This window comes from Coregonus clupeaformis, chromosome 20 (genome assembly GCF_020615455.1).
Source record: "Coregonus clupeaformis isolate EN_2021a chromosome 20, ASM2061545v1, whole genome shotgun sequence".
Classification (NCBI taxonomy): Eukaryota; Metazoa; Chordata; class Actinopteri; order Salmoniformes; family Salmonidae; genus Coregonus; species Coregonus clupeaformis.
In genome coordinates this window covers 47,670,062-47,693,522 of record NC_059211.1, presented here as the reverse complement: position 1 = coordinate 47,693,522, position 23,461 = coordinate 47,670,062, and the positions used below count along the sequence as shown (strand labels likewise).

At 47.7% G+C, this 23,461-nt stretch overlaps 1 protein-coding gene across 2 annotated transcripts in view; it reads right to left on the bottom strand.

Moving 5' to 3' along the window:
• Positions 1-610: 610 nt before the first annotated feature.
• Positions 611-23,461, bottom strand: part of midn (midnolin) — a 29,853-nt gene continuing 7,002 nt past the window's right edge. For both annotated transcript variants that reach the window (XM_045205535.1, XM_041839602.2), the window contains 4 exons: positions 14,332-14,883; positions 13,135-13,270; positions 12,507-12,836; positions 611-4,218 (listed from right to left, as the gene is read on the bottom strand). In XM_045205535.1, coding sequence (XP_045061470.1) covers positions 3,956-4,218; positions 12,507-12,836; positions 13,135-13,270; positions 14,332-14,883 — 1,281 coding nt within the window. In that variant the 3' untranslated portion in view covers positions 611-3,955. The remainder of the gene's footprint in view (positions 4,219-12,506; positions 12,837-13,134; positions 13,271-14,331; positions 14,884-23,461) is intronic.

Genomic DNA, 23,461 nt, shown 5'->3' with positions numbered 1-23,461 from the left:
CAGTATTAGCCTGACACATTCTGAGCAGCAATGCCTTGACATACAGTAACTTTGTCCTTTCAAGTGCAAGTCTTTCAGGCATTTCCTCATATCCAAGACATGCTGTTCTGTTCTGTTCTGAGCAGCCTTCCTTCCCCAGTCTGAGTGTGTGCTTCAGAACCTGACACTGTAACTGCAGGAATTAGAAAGCTAGCTCGTTTCACATGTACTACTTGCTTACCAACTGCTCTGCTCTACCTTATCTCTCTCCAATCTGTCATCCCTTTCTCTTTTTTCTTCTCCCTCTCATCCTCAGCCCAGGAGATCTCATCTGTCTGTTCTTTCTCTCTCTCCCCCCCTCGCTCTCTCTCGTCTATCGTTCTCCCAAGTGGCAGAGTGAGCCAGCTGGTATTCTAGCTAAAATCTTTGCCATTGTATATGATGGGTAAAGTAATACTTTATCAATGCACTTCCTAGCTCTTCTTCTTTTTCATAATGTAACTCGTATCTGATAACCTTATGAAATAGACTTTCATATGAAACACAACTCGTATTCGGTACATTTCACTCAATACTTAAAACTCAATATTCTTCTATATGGATTTGAACAACACGGACACAGACAATTGGGTGTACTCATTTTGTTTTTTATTTATTACCTAAAAAAGAAAAATGTTCTATCACAAGTCACACTGAAATGTATTGCTTAAGAAAAAAAATATATGTATATATTTTTAAGTTTTTTAGGGGAAACATGATTTCCGTTATATTCCACCAAAAACTAAATAGGACATATGCATTAGTCGTTGCTATGTCTCAACCACCTTCTCCCACTTAAAAAAATGCACAAAGAAATACATAATTCACAGTTACCATTTTGGTTTCATAAATTAATACAGTCACACATGTGCTACACCGGTCTATAGCTAGACATTGTAAATTGTATTCTTGACTCTTGTTATTATTTTTCAATGGTTGGCTACAAGAAAGAACAGGCAACTTAAATGATGTGATCAGAACTCCACCTACAAACTGTTTTGTAAATGCCCTCACCACACCCTCTTTTGTCCCATCATCTCATCCCATGTCATCTTTTTATGTTTTTTTAAATTTAATTTCACACATAAGTGAGGCACACACAGAGTATAGTTCATACATATATAAAAAATCTAATTAAATTTAGGGGGGGGGGGGTAAATTGTCCTTTGAAATGTCTTGTCCAAGGAGACAGGAAGTGCATGTCATGTGGTCTCACGTCCTCAGAAGACACCTGTCCAGTCAGAGTCAGGGCACTTTGTTGCCATAGTAGCACACTGCAATCAAAACTTCCACCTCAGGTACTTTGCTTTGTCAATGTTGGTAGGAAGGACAGAGTGGAGGGTTTGGACAAAGAAGACCGACAAACATGGCAACACAATGGAGAGAAAATGGGAAGACCGATTGAGGAACAAACACAGATTACAAACACATCGATATTAATTCCCTCAACTTGCTTACCCCTAAAAACTACAGCGCCCATGTGGTTACAGCCTCTTATATTAATTAATTAATTCATCAATGGAAATAATTTGTTCATCATAAATCTGACACACACTGCAAGGGCAACGTTTTAAGGCACAGAAGCCTTGACATAATAGAGACTCCACCCGCTAAAAGCACAAACAAGAGATGCCCAAATCCTCAGTGACAATGGCGTCTTGACAAAACACAGGTAAAGAAAGAAAGAAACATCCCCACCATGTCCCCCAGTCCCCACGTGTCTCGTTTAGTGAAAGGTAAGGCCACTGACAAAAAGACAAGGTTTACCAAACAGGTAATCTCTCACTGCAAACTCTGTGAGTGCAATCATGGTAGGGTAGGGTCAGACATTGTTGTGTGTTTTACATAGAAGTTTGGGTTTGGTGATGATGTGTACGCTGGTCCAATGATTTTCTCTGTTAGTTAGTCCCAAACATGCACCTTGTTGAACACTATGTTATTGAGTTAGGCTGAGAGGGCTAAGGGTTGGTTGCTGCCTGGGTCCTTGTCTCCATGTTGAGGAGAACGGTGTTGGTTGAACCAGCGTTCAGGGAGGAAAGTCAGTTGCTCTTTGCTCATGATCATCACTGTCCAGGGAATGTTCAGTTCAGGGTGAGCAAGATATGAGTCCATTCTTATTTTTTTCTGTTTTGGTTTGCTTTGAGAATACTTGGAGCAGGACAGTGCTGCTGTTCTAAGAAAATAATAACCTAACCAACAAAAGCATTATTTCTCCACAAATTCATGTTTTTACCTCCTCTCCAAAGCACCAGTTTCTTGTATATATTTTTTCTTCCAACAATAAAAAGGTCAGGATAATTCACACTTTTTGCATGCAAAGAAAAGTCACTTTTCTCCCCCTGTCTATCAAAGTCCCATGTAGCAGCAAATCTTTTAGTAAGTCTGTAAATGGCCTAATCTGATATGTGAGGGAATCCACTGGTGGAGGCACTGGTTGATGAAACTGGAGACAGGTTCCCTGCTTGGGATTTCTTAGCTTTCTTCCACCTCTCTTTTCCATTATTAGAAAGTAGCTTGACATAATCAAATTTTTCGAACAAACGCCTTGGTTAAAGTGTGATGTTGGTTCAAAAAGGAATACATGGGAAAGATGTCTAGAGCATCTGAATGGTAAGAAATGGAGAGTATTCTCTGTACTGAACCTCGATTATTTGAGTGACGAAAGGGGTGAATCAGCCATCTTAATGAATATACACTGTCACACACAAACACCCATACGCACACGCTTATAAACCCCTGCCAAATATCACACAAATGTGAGATCCCCACCTAAGTGAAATAGGCCTGTAGTTGGGTTCAATGTGATTTTTCTCCATGATTTGTTTGTGGCTATATGACCCTAATGAGTGAATGAGATGCTGAATTATTGGATAAATATGTTTGTTAGTAATCAATTTAACGAATGGCTTGACCCAAGCCATCCTTGGCTACTGTTTTTTAAAAACAGCAGAAAAAGTGAAATAAAAATAGATTTGTTTCCATATATATTTAAAATCTTCTGAAGCACTCCATTAATATTTATTTTGTTTATTCATTAATTCATTCCTATTAATACCCTACTGTATGTCACTGAGGTTGCTGTTTATGTAATAGTCCGAACTTTAGTCAAAACCCCATTTCCCATGAGTCATTGCTCCTCATATCCCACTTCCTGCACACTCTGACCTGCTGTTCCAAAACCATGAAAAATGTGCAAATCAACGACTACTTTTTAAACTGTTTATGAAAACCTGAATGCTTTTTGAACAATGCTACATATTTGTTTAGAAAAAATAAAATAATAAATCGTTTCAAAATGAAAATAAAAAGATAACCCTATAGGTAAAAGTCGACTCTGGTCGGTGAAGTGGAGACCTAGAATGTCCATTGGAGTAGTCCAGGGATGGCTCTGGGGCCAGGGGTTGTCTGTCTGTCTGTTTGTCCTGTGTGTAGTTACACCACGGTCCCAGCCACCGACAATCCTGCTCACAAGTCCAGTGTGAATCTCTCTCCAGAGTTCTCCTTGGAAAAATAAAATAGAAAAAAGACCAAAACACCACCCCCACCACCATCCAAGTCTGCTATGCTCAGTTCGGTTTTAGTTTTTCCTCATAGGAAGTACATATTTGCAGTCTATATGCATAACTCTAGTCTTGTAAGTCCATACATATCCGTTCCCAGTCCAAACGTCAAAGATCTGTTGTTGTTTTTGTTTTCTATTTCTAATGGTAGGAGGCTGTTGAGGACATGACAAGATGAAAGTCAACGGGGAGCCTTTTGGTGTGACAGTTGGTTGTCACAGCGAGAGAAGAGGATGACTAGCTTTCTTCCCTCTCTCTTGTTTTTCATGCTCCACACTCCCCTGTTTCTACACCTCTGAAACCATCCCCAACTTCCTTAACCCGAGTCCTCTGCTGCCTCTTCATTATCCAGCCAATCGGTGTCCTCGTCTTTGTCTTTACGCCATGACGAACTCGGTCTTCATGTCGGCCTTTACGTCGGGCTTCCACACCGAGTCGTCGAAGTCGAGGTCCATGGATCCCTCGCTGGACACGCTGCTGTTGCTGTTGCTGCGTCCCGCCTTGCGGTTGGGCAGCCAGTGGTAGGGCGCTCTGGAGTCCCGCCTCGCCTTCCTGCGAAGGCGCTTCTGCTGCATCAGGAGCTGCAGACGCTCCACCTTGCAGCGCGTCGCACGGTTCTCTGTCTGACGCACACGGTCACCTGGAGGGAGGAGAGGAAAACAGAAGGTCAATGAACAGACCGATCAAACCAGCATTTTTCAAACAGTCGTATTTTTCCATGACCTTTTTATACACCCTGCTTTGCAAGACGTACAGAGCACAGTCAAAATAAGAAATCATAAATACATCCTTGGTAGGTTATTAGAGAAGGTTGTATTTTTATGGAGGAGAGGGAACAGAGAGTTGTGTTCAGTGTGTTTAGTGTTTTTTTTTTGTGTTATCTAAGGCCAAGCAGAGGACAAATAAACTCAGGCTGATGTGGTGACGATGCTGGGATTCAGAGAGAGATAAACAGACATGCTGCTGTGATCATTCCTAAGGCTCTGAGACATACACACACACACACACACACACACACACACACACTCCTGTACACACATACTTTTGTTAGTGTCTGGGGTGTGTAATGAAATGACCCACTGTGTCATATTAGCCCTGTGTCCTTCTTCTCAATCCCCTTATCACTGTCTGGGAGAAAACTATTCAGACAGTCTCCTTGAATTCTCACAATCACAGAGAGAACACACACACACACTACTGCACATACCTTCTAATTTCTGCCTATCATATGTAGATACATAACTACGGCTGGCATTCCAAATGAGTGTCTTTGTCAGAGCTGTGCGACTAAGTGCATTTCTAGCTGTTGATGTGCCTATAGCAGAGGCTGATCTCCAGGGAGAGGCCTTTGGTTCCATTGTGAATGCCTGCCCACACCACCCAACTCAACCTTAATTTCATTTATAAATATATTCAGGAGCTGGGGAGGAAGGGAAGGCAACCACAATCAATTAGCTAGCTCCATTAGTATCTGTCTCGGAATGAAATAATGAAATAATGGGCTAGAATGTCAATAACCCAAGGCACAGCCCATCTCTCCCTCTTTCTCGAAAACACACACACACACACACAAACACACAAGCACGTACACACTGACACACAAACACACAGAGCAGCCGCAGCAGAAGCAGTAGCTTTTAACATGGATCGATGGCAAATTAAAAAGACCTATTGATTAAACTTTAGCTCTAGTGCAGCCATCCATCTCCAGCTGAGGACACTGCTATTGGCTTTCAATAGAAAATGCAAGCGAATGGAAATGGTAAGCGAAGAGAGCCTGGGCTTTTTTCTTTTTCTTCTCCTTCTTTATGGCTTCAGTTTCCTGCTTCCAGCTCATTGACCCAGCACCCCCCTCGACCCCCCACTGCCTCCCCCTACCCCTCTAACCCCAGCTCCCCCCACCTTCATGGGCCAGTCTCCCCAGAGAGGGCTAGGCGAGGTGGAGGGTGGAGGGGAGGGGCGCGGCCTGTGGAATTCCACCCTACGGGTGATGGGGAAGGGAATGGGGGAGGAGAGGGTAAGGGATCTGATGTAGGTGGACGTTTTTACAAATCGATTGTGCCCTCCCTCCTTCTCCTCCTCCTCCTCCTCCTCCTCCTCCTCCGCTTCCCACATCGGAATGAATTCCGGACTCTGTGTGGGCTTAATTTACCTCTTCCCTTCATTTGCTTATCGGATTGAGCAGAGCGATTCTCTGGCTATAAATATTCACTAGTCCTGGCAGTGCATACTAACTAACTGCATTAAACAGAACAAGGATTAGGCTATTCAGCACGTTAGTCAATGTTTTCCACACTAGATAAGAGCGTGTGTCTATATGAGGTCGTATGCCACAGGACTATATCTCCTGCCTAGTGTATAGGGGGTAACAAGGGGGTTCTTGTGCATTAGGGGCATTGTTCAGCTGCCTGTATGTAACGGCTATACATTCTGCCAGGGGCTTTGTTCCCCCTGCGCCCCTCCTCCTCTCCCCTCCTCTCCCTACACAGGAAAGAAACCCCTCTATGTTCTCTCTCTCTCGTTCGCTCTCTTTCTATGAGAGAAAGGGGATTTCGCTCTCCTTCCGCTGCCCTTTATTTATCTCTCTGCATCTCTCTCTCTCTCTACATCTCTCTCCCTCTCTCTCTAGTCTAAAGCCACAGACAAGAGTGGGGTTGTCTCCTGCACCTCAAAGCTGGTCAGGCATGGGTCACACAGCTCCAGCCCTGCTGAATGAGGAAGGACTGGAGCCTGGGGCATGGCCTCATTATAGGACACACACACAAACACACACACAGTCAGACCCGCATGCCCTACAATGTGCCCATGCAGTGACACACACTCCGGAGGTTCTTTACAAGTCATCAGGCACACAACCGTCTCTCTGTCTCCAACACTTTAATACTGTGGAGTGTAAAAACTACAGCCATTTTCCCTGCTTTTAAATGTCAAGTATATGTGAGTTTGGCTGCCGCGCGCACTGACTTTAACCCAGTCTCACACACACGTTAAGACACACACACTCGCGGTGGGCAGTGTGGTGTGGGGTCCTGGATGCATTCGTCTGGCCTTTGGCTTGGCTGGGGCCCTGGGAATGTTTTTGATGCAGGACCTAACCTGTGTGTGTGCGCGTGCGCATTTGCGTTTGGCCAGTCATTAACCACACAGCAGCACTATTATTAGGACACAAAGACGCGCGCCCTGGCTTCGAGCCTGCTTGTATAGATGCTGGAGCTGATGTGAGCAGTAGCACTGGAGGGAAGGAAGGAGGGATGGAGAGATAGAAAGATAGAGGTGGAGGAAGGAAACACAAACAGGGAGCAGGGGGAATCACATCTTCCTTACTGTCCCTCTATGGCCTTACACACTGCTCTCTGACACACTATGAAAGAGAGGAGGAAGTAACAACACATCTTTTCTTGGAAACCACCAGAGGCAAATATTAGGCAAGGGACAGGTCAGGGGCAGAGAGAACAAGGAACACACGACAGAGGGTAGTCCCTCCCTCTCTTTCTTACTCCCTCCCTCCCTCCCTCCCTCTCTCTTTCCATGTACTCTCTCTCTCTCTCCAGTCACGCAACCCTCCTGCACCCTGTGCTGCTCCTCCATCAGCACTTTATTGTCTGTCCCCGTCCTCCCCTGGAGTGTGTCCTCAGTACACACTCAGGGCTTTCACAGGCCCAGTTAAAGCCTACAAAGACTAAAGGCATTGACAGGAGTGAACCACAGACACAGAGCCGTAGCTGACTGAGCCATGAGGACAAAACCCTCTCCAACTCCCCCCCCTGCTGTGCAGCTGCTCAGGGCAGACCAATGAGAACCACGTACACCTGGCCTTACACTACTCCCTTTACCCTCCCTCTCTCTCTACCTCTCTCCCTCTTCTCACCCCCATTTACAATGGTGTTTGTTCTTCACTGGTTGCCCTTTTCTTGTGGCAATAGGTCGCAAATCTTGCTGCTGTGATGGCACACTGTGGTATTTCCCCCAATAGATATGGGAGTTAATCGAAATTGGATTTGTTTTCGAATTCTTTGTGGGTCTGTGTAATCTGATGGAAATATGTGTCTCTAATATGGTCATACATTTGGCAGGAGGTTAGGAAGTGCAGCTCAGTTTCCACCTCATTTTGTGGGCAGTGTGCACATAGCCTGTCTTCTCTTGAGAGCCAGGTCTGCCTTCGGCGGCCTTTCTCAATAGCAAGGCTATGCTCACTGAGTCTGTACATAGTCAAATATTTCCTTCTCTCTGAACCTTCTCCTGTCCTCTAATCGCACTCTGTGTGGACAAACCCCAACAAACCACAGAGGGAGGGGTGTGAGGGTGTTGGCATGTGTGTATAGGGTGAAGGTATGGAGATTACCCCCAAAAGCCCCTGTGGAATCCCTGAACTCCACCCAGCAGGCAAACAACCGGAGAGGCTCCCCCTACTCCTCACCCTCCACTGTGCCTGAGAATGACTGCAAACACCCCTCAAACACACAAGCTATTTTACATACAGTACTGCATGCAGGTTGGGGTGGGGTGGTATATCAGCTGGGTTCAGTAGCTACTGACCACCATGTTGCAAGGCAGAGAGAGAGAGAGAGAGAGAGAGAGAGAGAGAGAGAGAGAGAGAGAGAGAGAGAGAGAGAGAGAGAGACTGATCTATGAATAATCAATGCGTTCTAGAGCCCGGCCAAAGAGGGAGAGGAAAGAGGGAGGGAACGAGGGAGGCAGAGAAGGACGAGGGCAGTGGTAGGAAAGATGCAGAAGAGATTAAAGGAGCTTCTCCTCTATTGATCCCTTAAAGATTCTGCTTCATTAACAGTTGTCCAAGTGTTGTTGTTTGTTGTTGTTTGTTTGTTTGCCTTGATAATTATTGTGATCTCAAGGAAGGAGAGCTGTGTTTTCTGAGCATCAGGGGATCAGGCGGAGTGGGTGAGGGCTCAAACTACAGTGAAAACAACCTGGGTTTAAATACAAGAAAACCGTGCTTTTTAAGGTCTCCCACCAAGATCTGCAGTAGCTGAAGGGGGCTTGATACTTGTCCTCCATTTCTATGCAGTGATATGGAGCCCCACCTATGCTAGAGTCAATTAAACATAATTTTGCGTAACACTGAAAAAATACTGTGTTCATACAGGCCTACTTCTCTGAGTAAAGCCAAAGTCATTTTCCAAAGCGTGACACAGAGCCAACCCCCTGAGGCCTTGCAGTTTCCCCGTGCTCCTCTACTCTCCTTATCCCTGTGGCATCCATAAATCACTGCAGCTACAGGCCCATCATCCAACACAGCCACATGTCTTTCCTGGTTGTCCTGGGCCCTGGGCCAGCAGCAGAGCAGAGAACAGCCCAGAGGGTAAACACAGGCCTGGGAAACACAGACAGCACACAGCCATGCCTTTGTCCTGCCATCCATCCTAACCATCTGGAGCCCAGGGAAGAAGACAGAGAGAGAGGTAGAAAGGCAACCCAATGGAAAAGAAGGGGCCAAACTGAAGGAGTCAGACCAGTGAAAGGGAGCGAACGAACATCCCCGTTATGACAGGCGTTGAAAGGGCATCGACAACCCTGCAGGGGAATGAGGTCTTAAATTACTTTTAGACGCAATTTGCATTTTCTCTTATTTCCCCCCCCTCTCTCTCTCTCTTGTCGTTTGACAATGAAAGGGCACCTGACGTGGTTGATTGGCTGGCTTTGCTATAGGTCACGGCAGATAGGCTGGGGCTGGGGTTAGATGGCTCGGTTACTGTTGCTCAGCAGTGTGTCTGTGTGTCACTGGCCGCCGGGTGGCTGCTTACATGCTTGCTGACAGGCGGGCAACGCTGGCCAATGAATTATGTATAGCAGCCTGGTGCCCTGGCCTGGTGGGTCAACCACGCTGAAGCACGACAGACAGGGGGAGCAGGGGAGGGCTCAGGGCACCTGTCAGGCTGACACTGACACACACAGGTCAGAAACGAGGAGAGGAGACATAGTCCAGAGACTGAGACAGAGGTTAAAGACTAGGGGAGGACCTGATGAAGGGCTACCACAGTAGAACAGTGTTCAGAATTAGCCATGTTGACAACTCTAACGTGAGGCAGCGGCAGACTAAAGAGCGTTAACATTTCAACACAGATTTGTCTTCCAGTAGAATACACCAACCGCAAAGGTCATTCGCTCTGGGCTGGATTAAACAAGCTGGGAGAGGAATTTTGCCATTCCCACCCAATCCCGCTCTCTCTCTTTCTCTCTTTCACTCTCTCTCTCTCTCTTTCTCTCTGTGCACACACAGCTCCAACCTACCTCCCGCAGCCAGAGTCTGAGCTAGACTAACCCGACCTGACAGATACTGAGTAGATCGGAGGGAGGAAGAGACAGGGGGGGAGGAGAGGATATCTACCCCCTCCTTTCCTTCTTTCAGGACTCATTTTGTTCATTTTCTCCCTCTGTTGAACCAAGCAGCTGCAGTGGGAGTGGGTCTTAAAGCTAGGTCTAATCCTAAGGCATGGAGGGCTCTCTCACTCCCTCTTTCCTTCACAATTTTTATTTTTCCTTCTCTCCTTCTTACTCTCTCAGCCCTACAATGGCACAGCCTGGGGGGATCTACGGGGTCCCACTGAGCAAAGGAATTCAGCTAACAATTAGCCTAACACCCCCTTCTTAAGCCCTGCCCTCAGACAAAAGGCACTGGCCCCTGGGCCTAACAAAGCCCTGCACTGAGCAGTCACCACCACCACCAAAACCAGCCACGCTGCCACGCCACAACCAAAACCAGCTTGCTAGGCTGACTTTTCCAGCTATCTCCGGATGGCTCGAAGCTCTTTTTATTCCCTGCCTTCTCCTACCCTCTCCTCCCCTCTCTCCACATGAACTTGCAGGGGAAAGGGTAAAGGCTCTCTGGAGATAGCAGAGCTATGTGACATTTTCATGAGGCTGTCTCAACCTAAGGTAATGTAACACAGACAGCAGACTGGGAAGGCACTAAGAAGTAAGCATAGGTTATTCCTGTAGTCCAATGGAAGCGGGCTTCTGCGAAGAGTTAAGCTGTCAAGTCTTTCACCAGGTGTCAGCTGATAAGATACGTTGTCTCAGGGTTTTACCGGAACACTTAGTCACCTGCCTTCTAAAATGTTCCTCACCAAGCATTCCACAGTCACACAGCCAGCCAACCAGACAGACAGACAGCTTCCGTCCATACAGAAAAACCCCAACTCATTAATTGGTAAGGAAGTTCGGCTGGTTGCCGGTCAGACTCAAAAGGCATTTATTTTGCCTTTCTGTTTTTCCAGTGACGGCACAAATTAATCTGTGGGCAGTTAGCAGACTGCCGGATATAAAAAACAATCTTATGAATGGAGGCTTAGTGTGTGTGTTGTTTTTTCATCCTCCCGCTGCCCTCCAAACACAATGCACATTCTTTCAGCGCTCACATTTCTGTATAAATCTATCTATTTAAAGACTGAGTGGACACAGGCGGCCATTGATGGCGAGCAGGCTTGGAAGAGACCAGAGAGAGATGGCTTTTACAGATGAGGCTAGTTTTGGACAGCGATGGAGGAAGCAGTGGGACGGTCCATTGACGGGAGAGACGGGGAGAATAGGACAAAGAAAGAGAAAAAAAGCAGGGGATGACAGCTGAGTAGAGGAATGGGAGGGGGGAGGAACGAGGGAAAGGGGCTTCCTGGGTTAAGAAAATAAGCTCTTATTATTTCAACTTATTTTAAAAGGGCTCACTGGATACTGCAGAGTCCCCTGGACGTTGGGTGAACTTTCGGTCCATGCTTCGATGAAGTGCTCCATTCTATTGCAATGCCAAGTTACAATACATGTGCTGATATGAGTCTTTGTCTACCATGGACAATGGAATTCATGTTTTTATTTCAAACAAAGAGGCGCCATAAAACTTTAATCAGGGTCATTCAGAGATCCTCCCCCACTATCCAACACTATTCAACATGCAACAAGAGCAGCTCATGGAAGAATAGTTCAATTTCCTCTGGCAAGGTTTCAAAAACAGAGTGGGGACAATGTGTTTCCGCACAAAGACTACCTGACACACGCATGTGAATGTTATCAGTGGTGAGGATCTCTCCTAGCCTCTGTGTGGAGGGCAGTAATCCCCAGTCCAGCCCTCCGAGGGGTAAACCTATCCCCTCAGCACAGAGACAAAGACAAAGACTAGGTCTACTGCTGCTGCTGGGTCTGCCTGACAATCTGAGCCTTATGGAACAGGCCTAGAGAGGAACTGCTGCATTCCCAAGGAGGGCCCCACGTCTCCCTCTCCTCCCCCTCATACTCCTCTCCTTCACCCTTCCAACCCGCACAAGAACCTCTTAGCCAACCTCTGTATTCCCTTTCGTTCTCTTTCCTTTTGAGCAAGCATCTGAAAAGTCATTCTGAGAGTTGCCTTCATCTGACCACAAGGCAGAAAAAGCTTGTTTATCATAAGCGTGTTGATCAGAACTGGGATCTGATCCAATTGTAATAATAATAATAATATGCCATTTAGCAGACGCTTTTATCCAAAGCGACTTACAGTCATGCGTGCATACATTTTTGTGTATGGGTGGTCCCGGGGATCGAACCCACTACCTTGGCGTTACAAGCGCCGTGCTCTACCAGCTGAGCTACAGAGGACCACAATTATCGAGTCCGGCAAAAAATGATGGGATAATAGGTTGAACAGTATTTTAATATAAACACAACGGCAGAAACAAAGTTGTTGATGAATCCTCTTATGGGCTCTACAATAGACAAGAGATTCATCTAAATTCCTTCACAAGCTCTTGACTATAGTCATTTCAATCACTCTCATCCACAACAACAACAACAACTGCAGCAACATCTGTTGCTCTGCTGCACGGGGGCTCAAATACAGTGAAGGGCCTTGTGTGTGTGTCTGTGTGTGTGTGTGTGTGTGTGTGTATGAGCATGCGTGTATGTGTGTGTGTATGAGTGTGTGGGACAGATATCACTACTCACCAGGGGGCTTACACATGCGGATCTGGCTTTGACACTGCACCATCGGGTGGAGGGGGGGTAAGATGGGGCTGCTGGCAGGCACCGAGGTAGCTTTGGCAGAGATGCCGGCAATGCCAGCGGTGGTGGCTGGGGGTGAGGGAGGGGGTGAAGGTGATGGGGAGGCAGGCGAGGGCGAGCCACACTGGGTCTGGTAGCGTAGCTGGGTCAGGGAAGGGGGCACACCCTGGTAGTGGCGCGTGGCACTCAGGAGGTCGTTGAGGATCTGCAGGATGGTGCCGATGTCTCGCCTGGGCCGCCCGGTGCCGTCCTGACAGTTAGGATGCAAAGTGCCTGAGGGAGGGAAAGAGGGAGGGAGGGAGGGAGGGAGGGAGGGAAGGAGAGAGAGAGAGCGAGAGAGAGAGAGAGCGAGAAAGAGCGAGAGATAGAGAGAGAGAGAGAGAGAGAGAGAGAGAGAGAAAGAGAGATGGAGAGAGTGTTACAACGCCCCTCAGCTCCAATCTAACCACATGTAACATCCCCAGACCAAGCCCAGTAAGACACAATAGTAAGCTGAGCCACTGAGAGTGCTAAGCCATAGTCTTAGAGTTAGTGCCTTAGTCTTAGTGTAATGCCATTGGGCCTCACTCACCTGAAAAAGTCCCTGAGAAGACCCCAGGAGCGTGGTTGACGAAGCTTTCGATAATGGCACCTGGTTTGCGGGAGGAGGAGGAGGAGCGTGCTGAAGCACTGGTACCATTACTGGGGCTCTTAGCACTGCAGTTAGCCTGTGGAGGAGAGGAGAGGAGAGGAGAGGAGAGGAGAGGAGAGGAGAGGAGAGGAGAGGAGAGGAGAGGAGAGGAGAGGAGAGGAGAGGAGAGGAGAGGAGAGGAGAGGAGAGGAGAGGGAGAGGAGAGGAGAGGAGGAGAGGAGAGGAGAGGAGACAGTCTAACGTTAGAGACAAACCTTAAACACACCAACACTCTGCCTTCAGTGAGTGATAAGAAATATAAAGCCACTCGACAGCAATTGTGATTAGTTCAATTATGACCGTAAGATGTATGCATGTAATACAGGGTCATATAAAACATGCTACTGAAATACAACAGTTTATCACCGTTTATGTTATTGTGATGATGAGGCAGTGACTTGAAACTCGTGTTGTAACATCTATGTTATGGACCCTAATATACACCATGTTGTTCCTCGTATAGAGACACATCAGAAGAACCTGAGCTGTGTCCTGAGAGCTCGTGTTACTGTCCCTGACATCAGACCCTGTCCCTGATCTTTTATATGCCCTTCTCTGCTCTGTGAACCGGGAAAGTGAAACTGGGAAAGTGAAACTGGGAAAGTGACAGTCGAACCCACAGGAGGAGGAGGAGGAGGAGGAAGAGGGAGAGGGAGAGGAAGGGAGAAATGTCAGAGTGAAGAAGAAAAATGACCGGTTCCTTTTTTCACTGTTCTCTGTGGCCTCTCAAACTAAACTACACCAACCCACATCAGGTTTTGTTTATGAAAACTCACAGAGTTGAGTTCAGGCGAAGAGAGAAAGAAGAAAAAACAAACCAAGTTGGTGGAAATCAACTGCCATTAAAAGACTGATAGATAGCCTAGCTCCAGGCTGCAGTGAGAGGCCTGCTTACCAGCGAGGGGGCTGATGAGCAACAAGACAACAACCTATGAGGACTAACTCATTAACTCCTCTCTCTCTTTATTCCATCTCTTTCTTTCATCATTTCATCTCTCCTGCTGTGTTCTGGCCCTCCTTTGTGTAACCGTGGTATGCTGTGAGTAAGACAGTGTTAAGAAAGCAGTGGGTAGGTTGATTGGTAGGTAAGGATCTTACCTCGGGGCAGGGGACTGCAGTGGGGGTGCTTTGGGGGGCGGAGCCAGGGCTGGGGCTGGGTCGGCCCAGGAAGGGCTGGTGGGAGTGACTAAACATACTGCCGGGCAGCTGGGATGGACGAGGAGCTGGAGGAGGGGTGCTGCAGTGACTTGAAGAGGGGGAAGAGGAGGAGGGGTACATGGGAGGAGAGGGCTGGTGTGTGGGGGCAGGGGGGAAGGCCGCTGAGCTGGTGGAGGGGGAGGGCACTGGGTGGGGCCGGGACAGGTGGGGGTGAAGATGGGAGTGGGATTGGGGGTGGGGATGTGGATGGGGGTGAGGGTGGTGGTGGTGGGGGGTGGGGACGCGGGGGTGATGCCCGCTGCTGGACCCTCCAGACGCTCCTGTGGACTGTCCCATGGTGCCCTCTGCGCCCCCGCGGGCGATGAGGTGCCTGTGCTGTAACTGCTGCCCTCCAGACTGCTGGGCTGCCAACTGCAGCTGGACGAACATCATGTGATCACCCACTCGCAGCGCCAGGGTCAGAGGAGAGCGGCCGGACAGGAAGTCACTGACCTGGAGACAGGAAGAGGAGAAGAGAGTTGAGTCACCTAGTTCACAATATAGACAACAAAAACATTATACATCGAATGCTAATGCAACATACAGTACATGAAATGCATACTAACTAAATATATACCAGGTACATGTGCACACCAACTGACAAAAGAGAAGGTCTTTATCATTGTTTTCCAGGCTTGGGGCTTTGTTAATCAGTTTAACAAAAGCACATGTATGGATGTGAGAGCAAATAGACAGAACAGTGCATTGAGCTGCATTGAATTCCCCCTGCAGAGAGGCTGATACAACACACTATCCCATCCTGTAATCAATCACTGCCCTGAACACTGAAACACTGGGCTATTTACATTTGCTGGGAGGGGATGAAGGGAGCCTTTGGAAAACTCACAGAACACACACAGACGGACGCAGGCACACACACACACGCACTCCTGTTCCCACTATCCTTATAATCCAGAGTCTGAACATCATTACTATTCACCAGACATACAAAGGCCACCCTTCTGTCTGGCCCCGGGCCTGAAAAATCAGACCTTCGATACAGGATGCAGACCCACCCGCCCCGCAGCCTAACACACTCATAATACCCGATTGTTCGGGGGTCCTCAGCGGATCTGGAAGGGCTGCCCATTTTAGGAGCACCGAGAATGGGCCCCGGAGCCAAGCATGGAGGCCCTGACCCACTCACTCCAGGACACACACCACAGAGAGACTTGTCACCACTTGGCACAGAGGACACATTAGTCCCACACTGCTGCAACAATCTCCCTGTTGTCTCACCCTCCCACCCTCCCATGCCCAGGGCCATGCTATTGCTCTGGCCACTCATGGGGGGTAGTGGTGGTGGTGAAGGGAGAGCATTGACGGTCATAGAGCTCCACTCGCCACTCAGAACACTGAGGTAATGACGTCTCAGGTTCTCCCAAATAGAAACTGGAGTACCAGAGGCTCTCAGCCCAATGTGACACTTATGTGAGAGGGAGAGGGAGAGGGAGAGGGAGAGGGAGAGGGAGAGGGAGAGGGAGAGGGAGAGGGAGAGGGGAGAACAGAGAACAGAGAACAGAGAGAGCGCTCCCTCCAGACCCATAAGCCTTTGGGGTGTGCTTGTGTGTGCTGACCTGTTGTTAACCCTCTGAATCACCAGGGTCTGCCCTCCATCATTTCCCCCTCTTTCTTTTGCTTATTTATTTTTCTATCGACCGCCGGTTCTCTGCAGCCACGGTGACCTTTGCACGTTGGTTTTGACACACATTGGAGGAAAGGAGCGAGGAAGGGGGGAGGAGGGAGGACGAAGGGGGTGGGGGGACGTCAGCCAACACAACACCTCGATCTCTCAGCATCTCACAATGAACCAGCACGACTATTGAACTGACATAGGAATATGAACCCAAGATTATTCACAAGTCCTAACCACATGCCATGTTAATACAGTGACTGACTATGACGGTGATGACGCCTAAAATAAATACAAGCACTGAACCATAATGGTGCTGTTCTTGGTAAAGGCAGGTATAGAAAAAGCAGAGGACAAAGGTCACCTGTGAGTCAACCAAGGGGGACAGGGCGAAAAGAGAGAGGGAAGTGAGGAGATTGGGATTGAGCGGAAGGAGGGGTAGTTGATTGTGTCCCTCACTGACAGCTGTCAGGAGAATGACTAGGCAGTTTTCAAAACCCTGTCACGCACACAAAAGAGAACGAAACACACACACACACAAAGCCAAAGGCCTTGAGGGAGTCACAGAGCTGTGTTTGATTAGGGTGGGGGTAGGGGTAGAGTGAAGCGGGGGCAGAGATGGCCTTGTCTATGGGGGGGGATGACACATCAGTGTGGCTGTGTTGAGAGAGAGGAGGGAAGGATAGAGAACGAGTGAGGAATAGAGAGGCATTCCATCTCCCTTTAAAGACTAGTGTGGATGATTAAAAAAACACACCAAGATGAGATTCATGATGCATTCATACTGAGCTCCCAACCTTGCATGGCAAACCTCAAATTAGTCAGATATGCAATCTCCCCTCTCCTGTTTAGTCTCTATTTTTTTTCTCCTTCCCTCACTCCCTCACTCCCTCGGTACATTTCTCACTCCTGGCTCTGGCGTCTTAGTGGTTGACTCATAAAGCAAATTCTGAAGTTCTCACCCAAACCCCATGACCCAGCCTGTGTGTCTCACACACGTAACAGTGTGTGTGTGGCGACCTCCCCTCTGTAAACATTTGCTTACACACACACACACACACAGCCAACCGCCCACCACAATGTTCCCATTAGGTCAAAACTAAACGACCTAAGCAATGGCAGGAACTACAGAACTTTCAGCCTGCCCTTTAAATCTCTCACTCTTAGATCTTTGTGGTCCCTGCCTTTTCTTCCCCTCCAGAAATAAGCGAGGAACCCAAATAAGCCCCTGGGCTTGGAATTCCAGCCTGGGTTTGATCAGTCATTCTGCCCTCCGTGTCAGATTGAAAGGGGAAGACAGATGGGACAGGCGACAGTTAGGAGCCGGGGATGGAGCCAGGGGTGGAGCCGGGGGCTGTGGACTGGAACACCTGAAATAGGTCAGTCTCCTGAGAGAGAGATGGGAGGTAACACTAACAGCTATAGCCAGGGGGTACATACTGCAGGAGAGGCTGTTGAAACCATCATGTAAAAGCAGCCATGTCTCAGATAGAGTTTCACTACCTAGAAAACCTCAGTGGTTACCGCACATCCCTGTCCGTACAGGCCTTGCTGCTCTCCGGAGACAAGTCCATATGATGTTGATGTCAGGGACGAAAAAAAGATAGGGTTTCTAGAACCAAGCAGACAAAGAGCATCTATCAGAGTTTTTAAGTCTTCAACCTCCACCGTCCTTCGTCCTTGGTGTCTTTACAAATTCCAAAGCCCTTGGAAGACAGCCACTCTAGTAGTGGAGGATGGCAGTGAGCCTGGGTTACGTTTAAACAGACAGGAATGGCCTTTTCATTGTTCCTATCATCCTGACTCAGTGAGAGTGGTATGCAGAAGTGAAGAGCGAGGACAAACCATAAAAACAAGGTGTACATTTGTCTGACAAAAGCGTCGTCTGATCTGTACATTTCGTAGACAGTGCTGTGATAAGGCAATGATAGCCTATCCGCTAACTGGGTGTTTAACAATGAACGACACCCGGTTCTCTGTTCAGTTCAACCTGACCTCCAGCTGCCATTTTGTTTTTGTTGTTGGGGGAGTAGCGGCCGGGGTGTCATTTTGTGTAGCTGTAGCAGCAGGCTTCGGTTGCTATGCAGTGACAGGAGGATATGATAAGCAGAGACCGGGGAGGTGGGAGGGGGGATGAGGGATGAGGGAGAAAGAGAGGATGTAGAGAAAGGGGGATGGGGGTAGGGTGTCAGAGAGGAGATGGTGGTGGTGGTGGATGGTGATGAAATATTCAGTGAGTGTGACTCTGGCTTCTTTTCTCTTTTTCAACTCTGCGGTTGACAGTTTTATTTATTGGGGTCCCTGTGGTTCAAGGAACTCATTTGCAGGCGTTCTTCCTTTGCACACTAAGCGTACTGAGAGAGAGAAGGAGAGACGGAGGAAAGGAGGGAGAGAGTGAGTGAGGGAGCTGGGAACGGGACTGAGCTGACATTCATGAACAACTGAGCAGCATTTGCGTCGGAGCCCAGAGAGGATAGGGATCTGTGGGAGGGTTCAAGCGAAGGAATCGCCCTTCTCCTTCAGCTGCATTACAGCTGAGTAGCTCCTGGTCAACCCATCAAACAAACACGTGAAGGGGAGAAGTGGAGTTCAGAAACCAGCTTATTAACCTGCCTATCGACCCAAATGTTTTGATCGCACCGGGAAACTATTGATACGCTCTTTGTGCAGACAGGCGCTGGGTAAAGATGCAATAACATGATTCTCAAAAGAGGAGAAAAAATCAATGGCACTTGCATCATGCCACAAATCATAAAAGCAAGCCCCGTCTTCAAAGGACCCATCATTGGAGAGATAACCGTCTGTAATAGTGCCCGATAGGAAACATAAAGCGAAGAGGGTGAATGAGAAACCGTCAGCCAGCTGGCCATCAGCGAATTTGATCAGCTGGGTGAAGAAAAAAAAAGAGACAGAATGGCAAAGTTCATAATGATATGGTTCCTGGTTCCAGCCCTCCATCCCCCTCTCCATCCCTCCATCCCTCCATCCCTCTACAATACCTCTGCTTCCAGCCAAGCACAATGGCTTTGAAGGATCTAAGGCATCAGAGGCAAAGCAAACCAATCTATTCGCTCGCCTTGCCGTATCACAGCTCCTGCTGCTATCACGGATGCGGCCCTCTCTCATACACACTCTCCATTCTCTAGGCGATCAAAGATGGTGCAACACCAATGCACAAGGTCTTTGATTGCAACTGAATCAATACGTTCTGACTAGTCTCTGTGATAAGGGGGGCGGGGGAGAGAGAACGAGGGCCAGGCTTAACCACATGCTGGCTCTACAACAGGACACCAAATTTAAAGGAACGTAGATTAATAAAACAACACTTGGAGTAGATTGGATCCCCCGTTCATTATTATTCCACAGCGCTGAGATGCAGTAGCCGGTAGAGATTGTGTGTACTATTTACACAGAGTGAGTACAAAACGGGAGCTATATGTGATGCCATTATAGCAAATGACATCACAATTACACTAGTCCCAACTGATCTCAACCCATCTCATTTAGAATGGGTACATCAGGGGGCGGGGGGCGGGGGGCGGGGTGCGGAGGCTGAGGCCGAGCCGGTCATAACATAGTCCGCAGGCCTGATGCCTTTGAGCGGTGTGAGAAAACAAAACCCACCCACACCTCCTGTAGAGTCGTGTTGTGCTAATAGCCTACATTAGACATTGGGCTATTTTTCTATCTGATGTGATATTCCTGGCTTCCACCGCCACCCACACGCTAGCCCAGTCAGTCACGATCACCATGCTGCAGGAGCACTTGAAGCACAAAGGAGGCCAGCGGATGAAAAACAATGACAGTCACGACACAATACACACACACTCTATTTTCACTGGAAGGACACACACACACTCACACACTCTCTGTCTCTCTCTCTCAAATACAAACACACACAGAAACAATAGGACAAAGAAAATATCTGCAAATCCATCTCCCCCGTTTCTCAAACACAACTTGGCACCCCTCCTCTATGTGCCTGTCTGTATCAGAAAGAGATTACAAAGGTGCAGAAACACTCCACCAGTTTATTCATGCGTTCCCAGGCTAGGATTTATAGGGAACGGAAACAAATAGTCCCTCTATTCACTATTGTATTTCAGTCTTTCAATATACAATTCCATTTACACATTCAGCTCCGAAATTATTTATTTCTGTAGCCTTCATTTACGAAAAGGCAAGACTCCTGCCTGTATACAAAACGCTTTGATTTGAAGTAGGGAGATAGCAGGTTTTATAGATGGGGAGATGCTCTCATATTGACATGGCGAGTCAGTCATTTTTCAATTCCTTCCACTCCCAAAACAATTACAGGACAATGATTTCCAGTAGTGGCTGACTGGCTGATTAACTACCATCTTGATAAGGTGGGTATAGTGCAGTTTTCTGGAAAAAGAAACATATTGACCAATCGCTTTGAGCAGTGTGCTAGGCACACACGCACGGATGCTTCACACACACACAGTTTATGATGTACTTCTAACACATGAACAGAATACCTTATCTAGAAAATAACTTGGAAAATATGACTATATGGTGCAGGTGCAGCTAAGCACATGACCATGAACGGACCATATAGTTACAACCCTATGACAAGACAAAGCCTTATCGGAGCGCCACCCCCAGCACTCACAACACTTCTCTACTCCTCTACCTCAGAGGTGACCTTTTCTCCTCTCCCCCTCCCTCCATCCCTCCCTCCCTCTACTCTTCCCCTCATCTTTGAGTCACGCCTGTCCTTCCAAACATCCTCCCTCAGTGGTTCAGAACAACCTGTACACAACACGCTGCAACGCCTTTAAAACGAATCGCAGTGACTCACCAAAGCCATCTCTGGCTCCCTCCTCTCCCTGCCTTTCCGTCCCTGCATCCCCCATGCCTGGCCTGGCCCGCCAAGCTCCCTGGAGGAGGGGAGCTGGTGGAAATGACAAGAGGGGTGACCCAGAGGTGATCCTCTACAGATTGTTAGATCCCACTATTAGCATCTGTCTGTTTTCAGACACAATGACAATGCTGAGTCTTATTCAGAGCCCAGCGGAGGCTGGTGGAGGAGGGTGTTGGGAGAAGGAGGGAAGGAAGTGAGAAAAGGTACAACAGAAATGTAACAGTGTACTCCTCAGGGACCTGGCCAACATACAGCCTCCCCAAAGACAATCTGTGTTCTTCCTCCTGGAAAATATGTCAATCTTCTCCTCCCTGCTGTCCTCCCTCTATCCTTCCAGCTGGGCTATACATTGATTTTGAAACGGCGTCATAGCGCTGTTTCACTTAATTGGCTCCAGCCGATGTGGAAGACAGTCATTGGGGAGACCTTAACCTAAAGATTGACTCTCAGTCATTGTTTTGTATTGGAGGGTTGGTCAGCTAGGTAGGTTTTGTGGATTGGACTGGGGTTTATTCTTTAAAATGTGGAACAAAGGGAGAGGTGGGGGAAGGGGAGGGCAGTGCAGTGCATGGGGGATGGTTAGGTTAGGTGGCTTGGTTTCACACAAGCATTCATGAGCTATGTACAATGGATAATCTGTCTTTTTCAAATCAAAACATCATCATTCAATAACAGTTGACGATATTGATTATACTCAACCACGGTAAGCATCCCTCTTCATCTCCCTAGCTAGCTACCATATTTCTCACGAATAGACCAGTAGCTACATCCCTCTGAGTCCAAGCTCGAAAGGGGATTTCATTCTTCCATCATCAGAAGCAAGCCTCTTAAATACAGCCTGCTGCACAGACAAACACACTCTCAGGCTCAACCTAAACCTAAACCTATCTCTGGCAGACAGAGGGAGAAAACCAGCCCAGTCTTGATGGACTGTCAGGAGGTGGTGGCTTAATGCAGCTTAGATGTCAGGAGAAAATTCGCCTGGGAAAGCCAAGCAGAGGAATTAAGGGAGCCAGTGCCCTTGATAGAGGCCAGCATATTCTATCATGGTCTGAATACAGCAGGAGCCTACCGCAGGCAGCGGGCAGGCATTAGGCAGAGAACAAGACTTGCAAACCACAGCAGATTCAAATGATAGGGCTGTGGACAAGTTGTTAAACAGAAAGGAGAGAGAGAGAGAGAGAGAGAGAGAGAGAGAGAGAGAGAGAGAGAGAGAGAGAGAACAGGGGAAAAAAGTATAATTGCCGGTCCTCCCTTTCCATGAAACACTTTCTCTCCCACTCCATTAAAGTCCGAAATAGATCTCTCCCTGGAAGCCACCCTGCTGGGCAGGGTGCGGATTACTCCTCTGAATCCCAGTATGAAGCAGGAGAATACTAGAAACCGTTATTAGCTGGGCTTCTATGAACACACTGAACTTCCTGGTACAAAACCTGATCTCCAATCCCGACCAGACTACACATATTTGGGGGGAGGGAGGAGGGCGAGGGAGGGGGACGTTTAACCGACCACTTTTCCTAATGTTACTAGCCAGCCACTAGCCACCACATCTTATTGCTATGGCTATTTTGGGAATCATAGGGTATCTGTTAACCTATCAGACACATTTAAGAGCTAAGTGCATTGATTGATTTTTGATAGCCTCCAAGTTGGAGGAGGAAACAAATAGGAAAGGTCTTATGTTCCTATTTTCTAATCTTACCCGGTGTCTGTAATCTCTCCCCAATCTATATCGTCCCATTCCGCCTCATGAATTATAAAGGGGAATCAATTCTCCCAGATAAAAAAAAAACACATTAAATCTGTTTTATACTGGTTTTCTTATTTTACTGTTGGCTGTGCATATGAGCCCATTGAATGACTCACCAGGAGACATGAATAGTTCCACCATCTCACGTTCTTATAGTAAAGTCTTGAGAAACAAGAGGCAGGCTTGATGAAGAAGGAAGTCCTACCAATGTGACTCATAATTACGGTAGGGCCTAACTACTGTACATGCCCTTTCCTGCTTCCTGCCTGCCCCGTGAGAGGAGGAGAGGCGAGGCCAACATCCCTTGAATACAGAGCGGTGGGAAGTCAGGGCACAGACTGTTTGAGGTTGGCACTGTTGAAGTATGAGAAAGCCTTGCCTAGTGGAAACAGCGGTCAGTGTGGGCCACCCGGCAAAGTCGTAACGCATGATGATAAAGGCTTGCTTCCAGCCCAACCAACCCCCACGCACACACACAAACACACTCACTCATCTGTCGTCACCGCTGTGCTGTGCGCAGGCAGGCTAGGCGCTGAGATCACACGCACAATAACGCCAGGATTTCCAGTGTAAAAATAGAATCGGGAGAGAAGCCACACTGAGGTTTTGACGTGTTTGAATTTTTTTCATTTTACCAGCAGTCCTGCTAGAAGACTTTATGTTCTCAATCTTTATCATCTTGATGTTACTTGAGAAAACTTGCTACTTCAATGTCACACAAAACCTCAAAAATATAAGTGTGCAACTAGTCCATTTTATT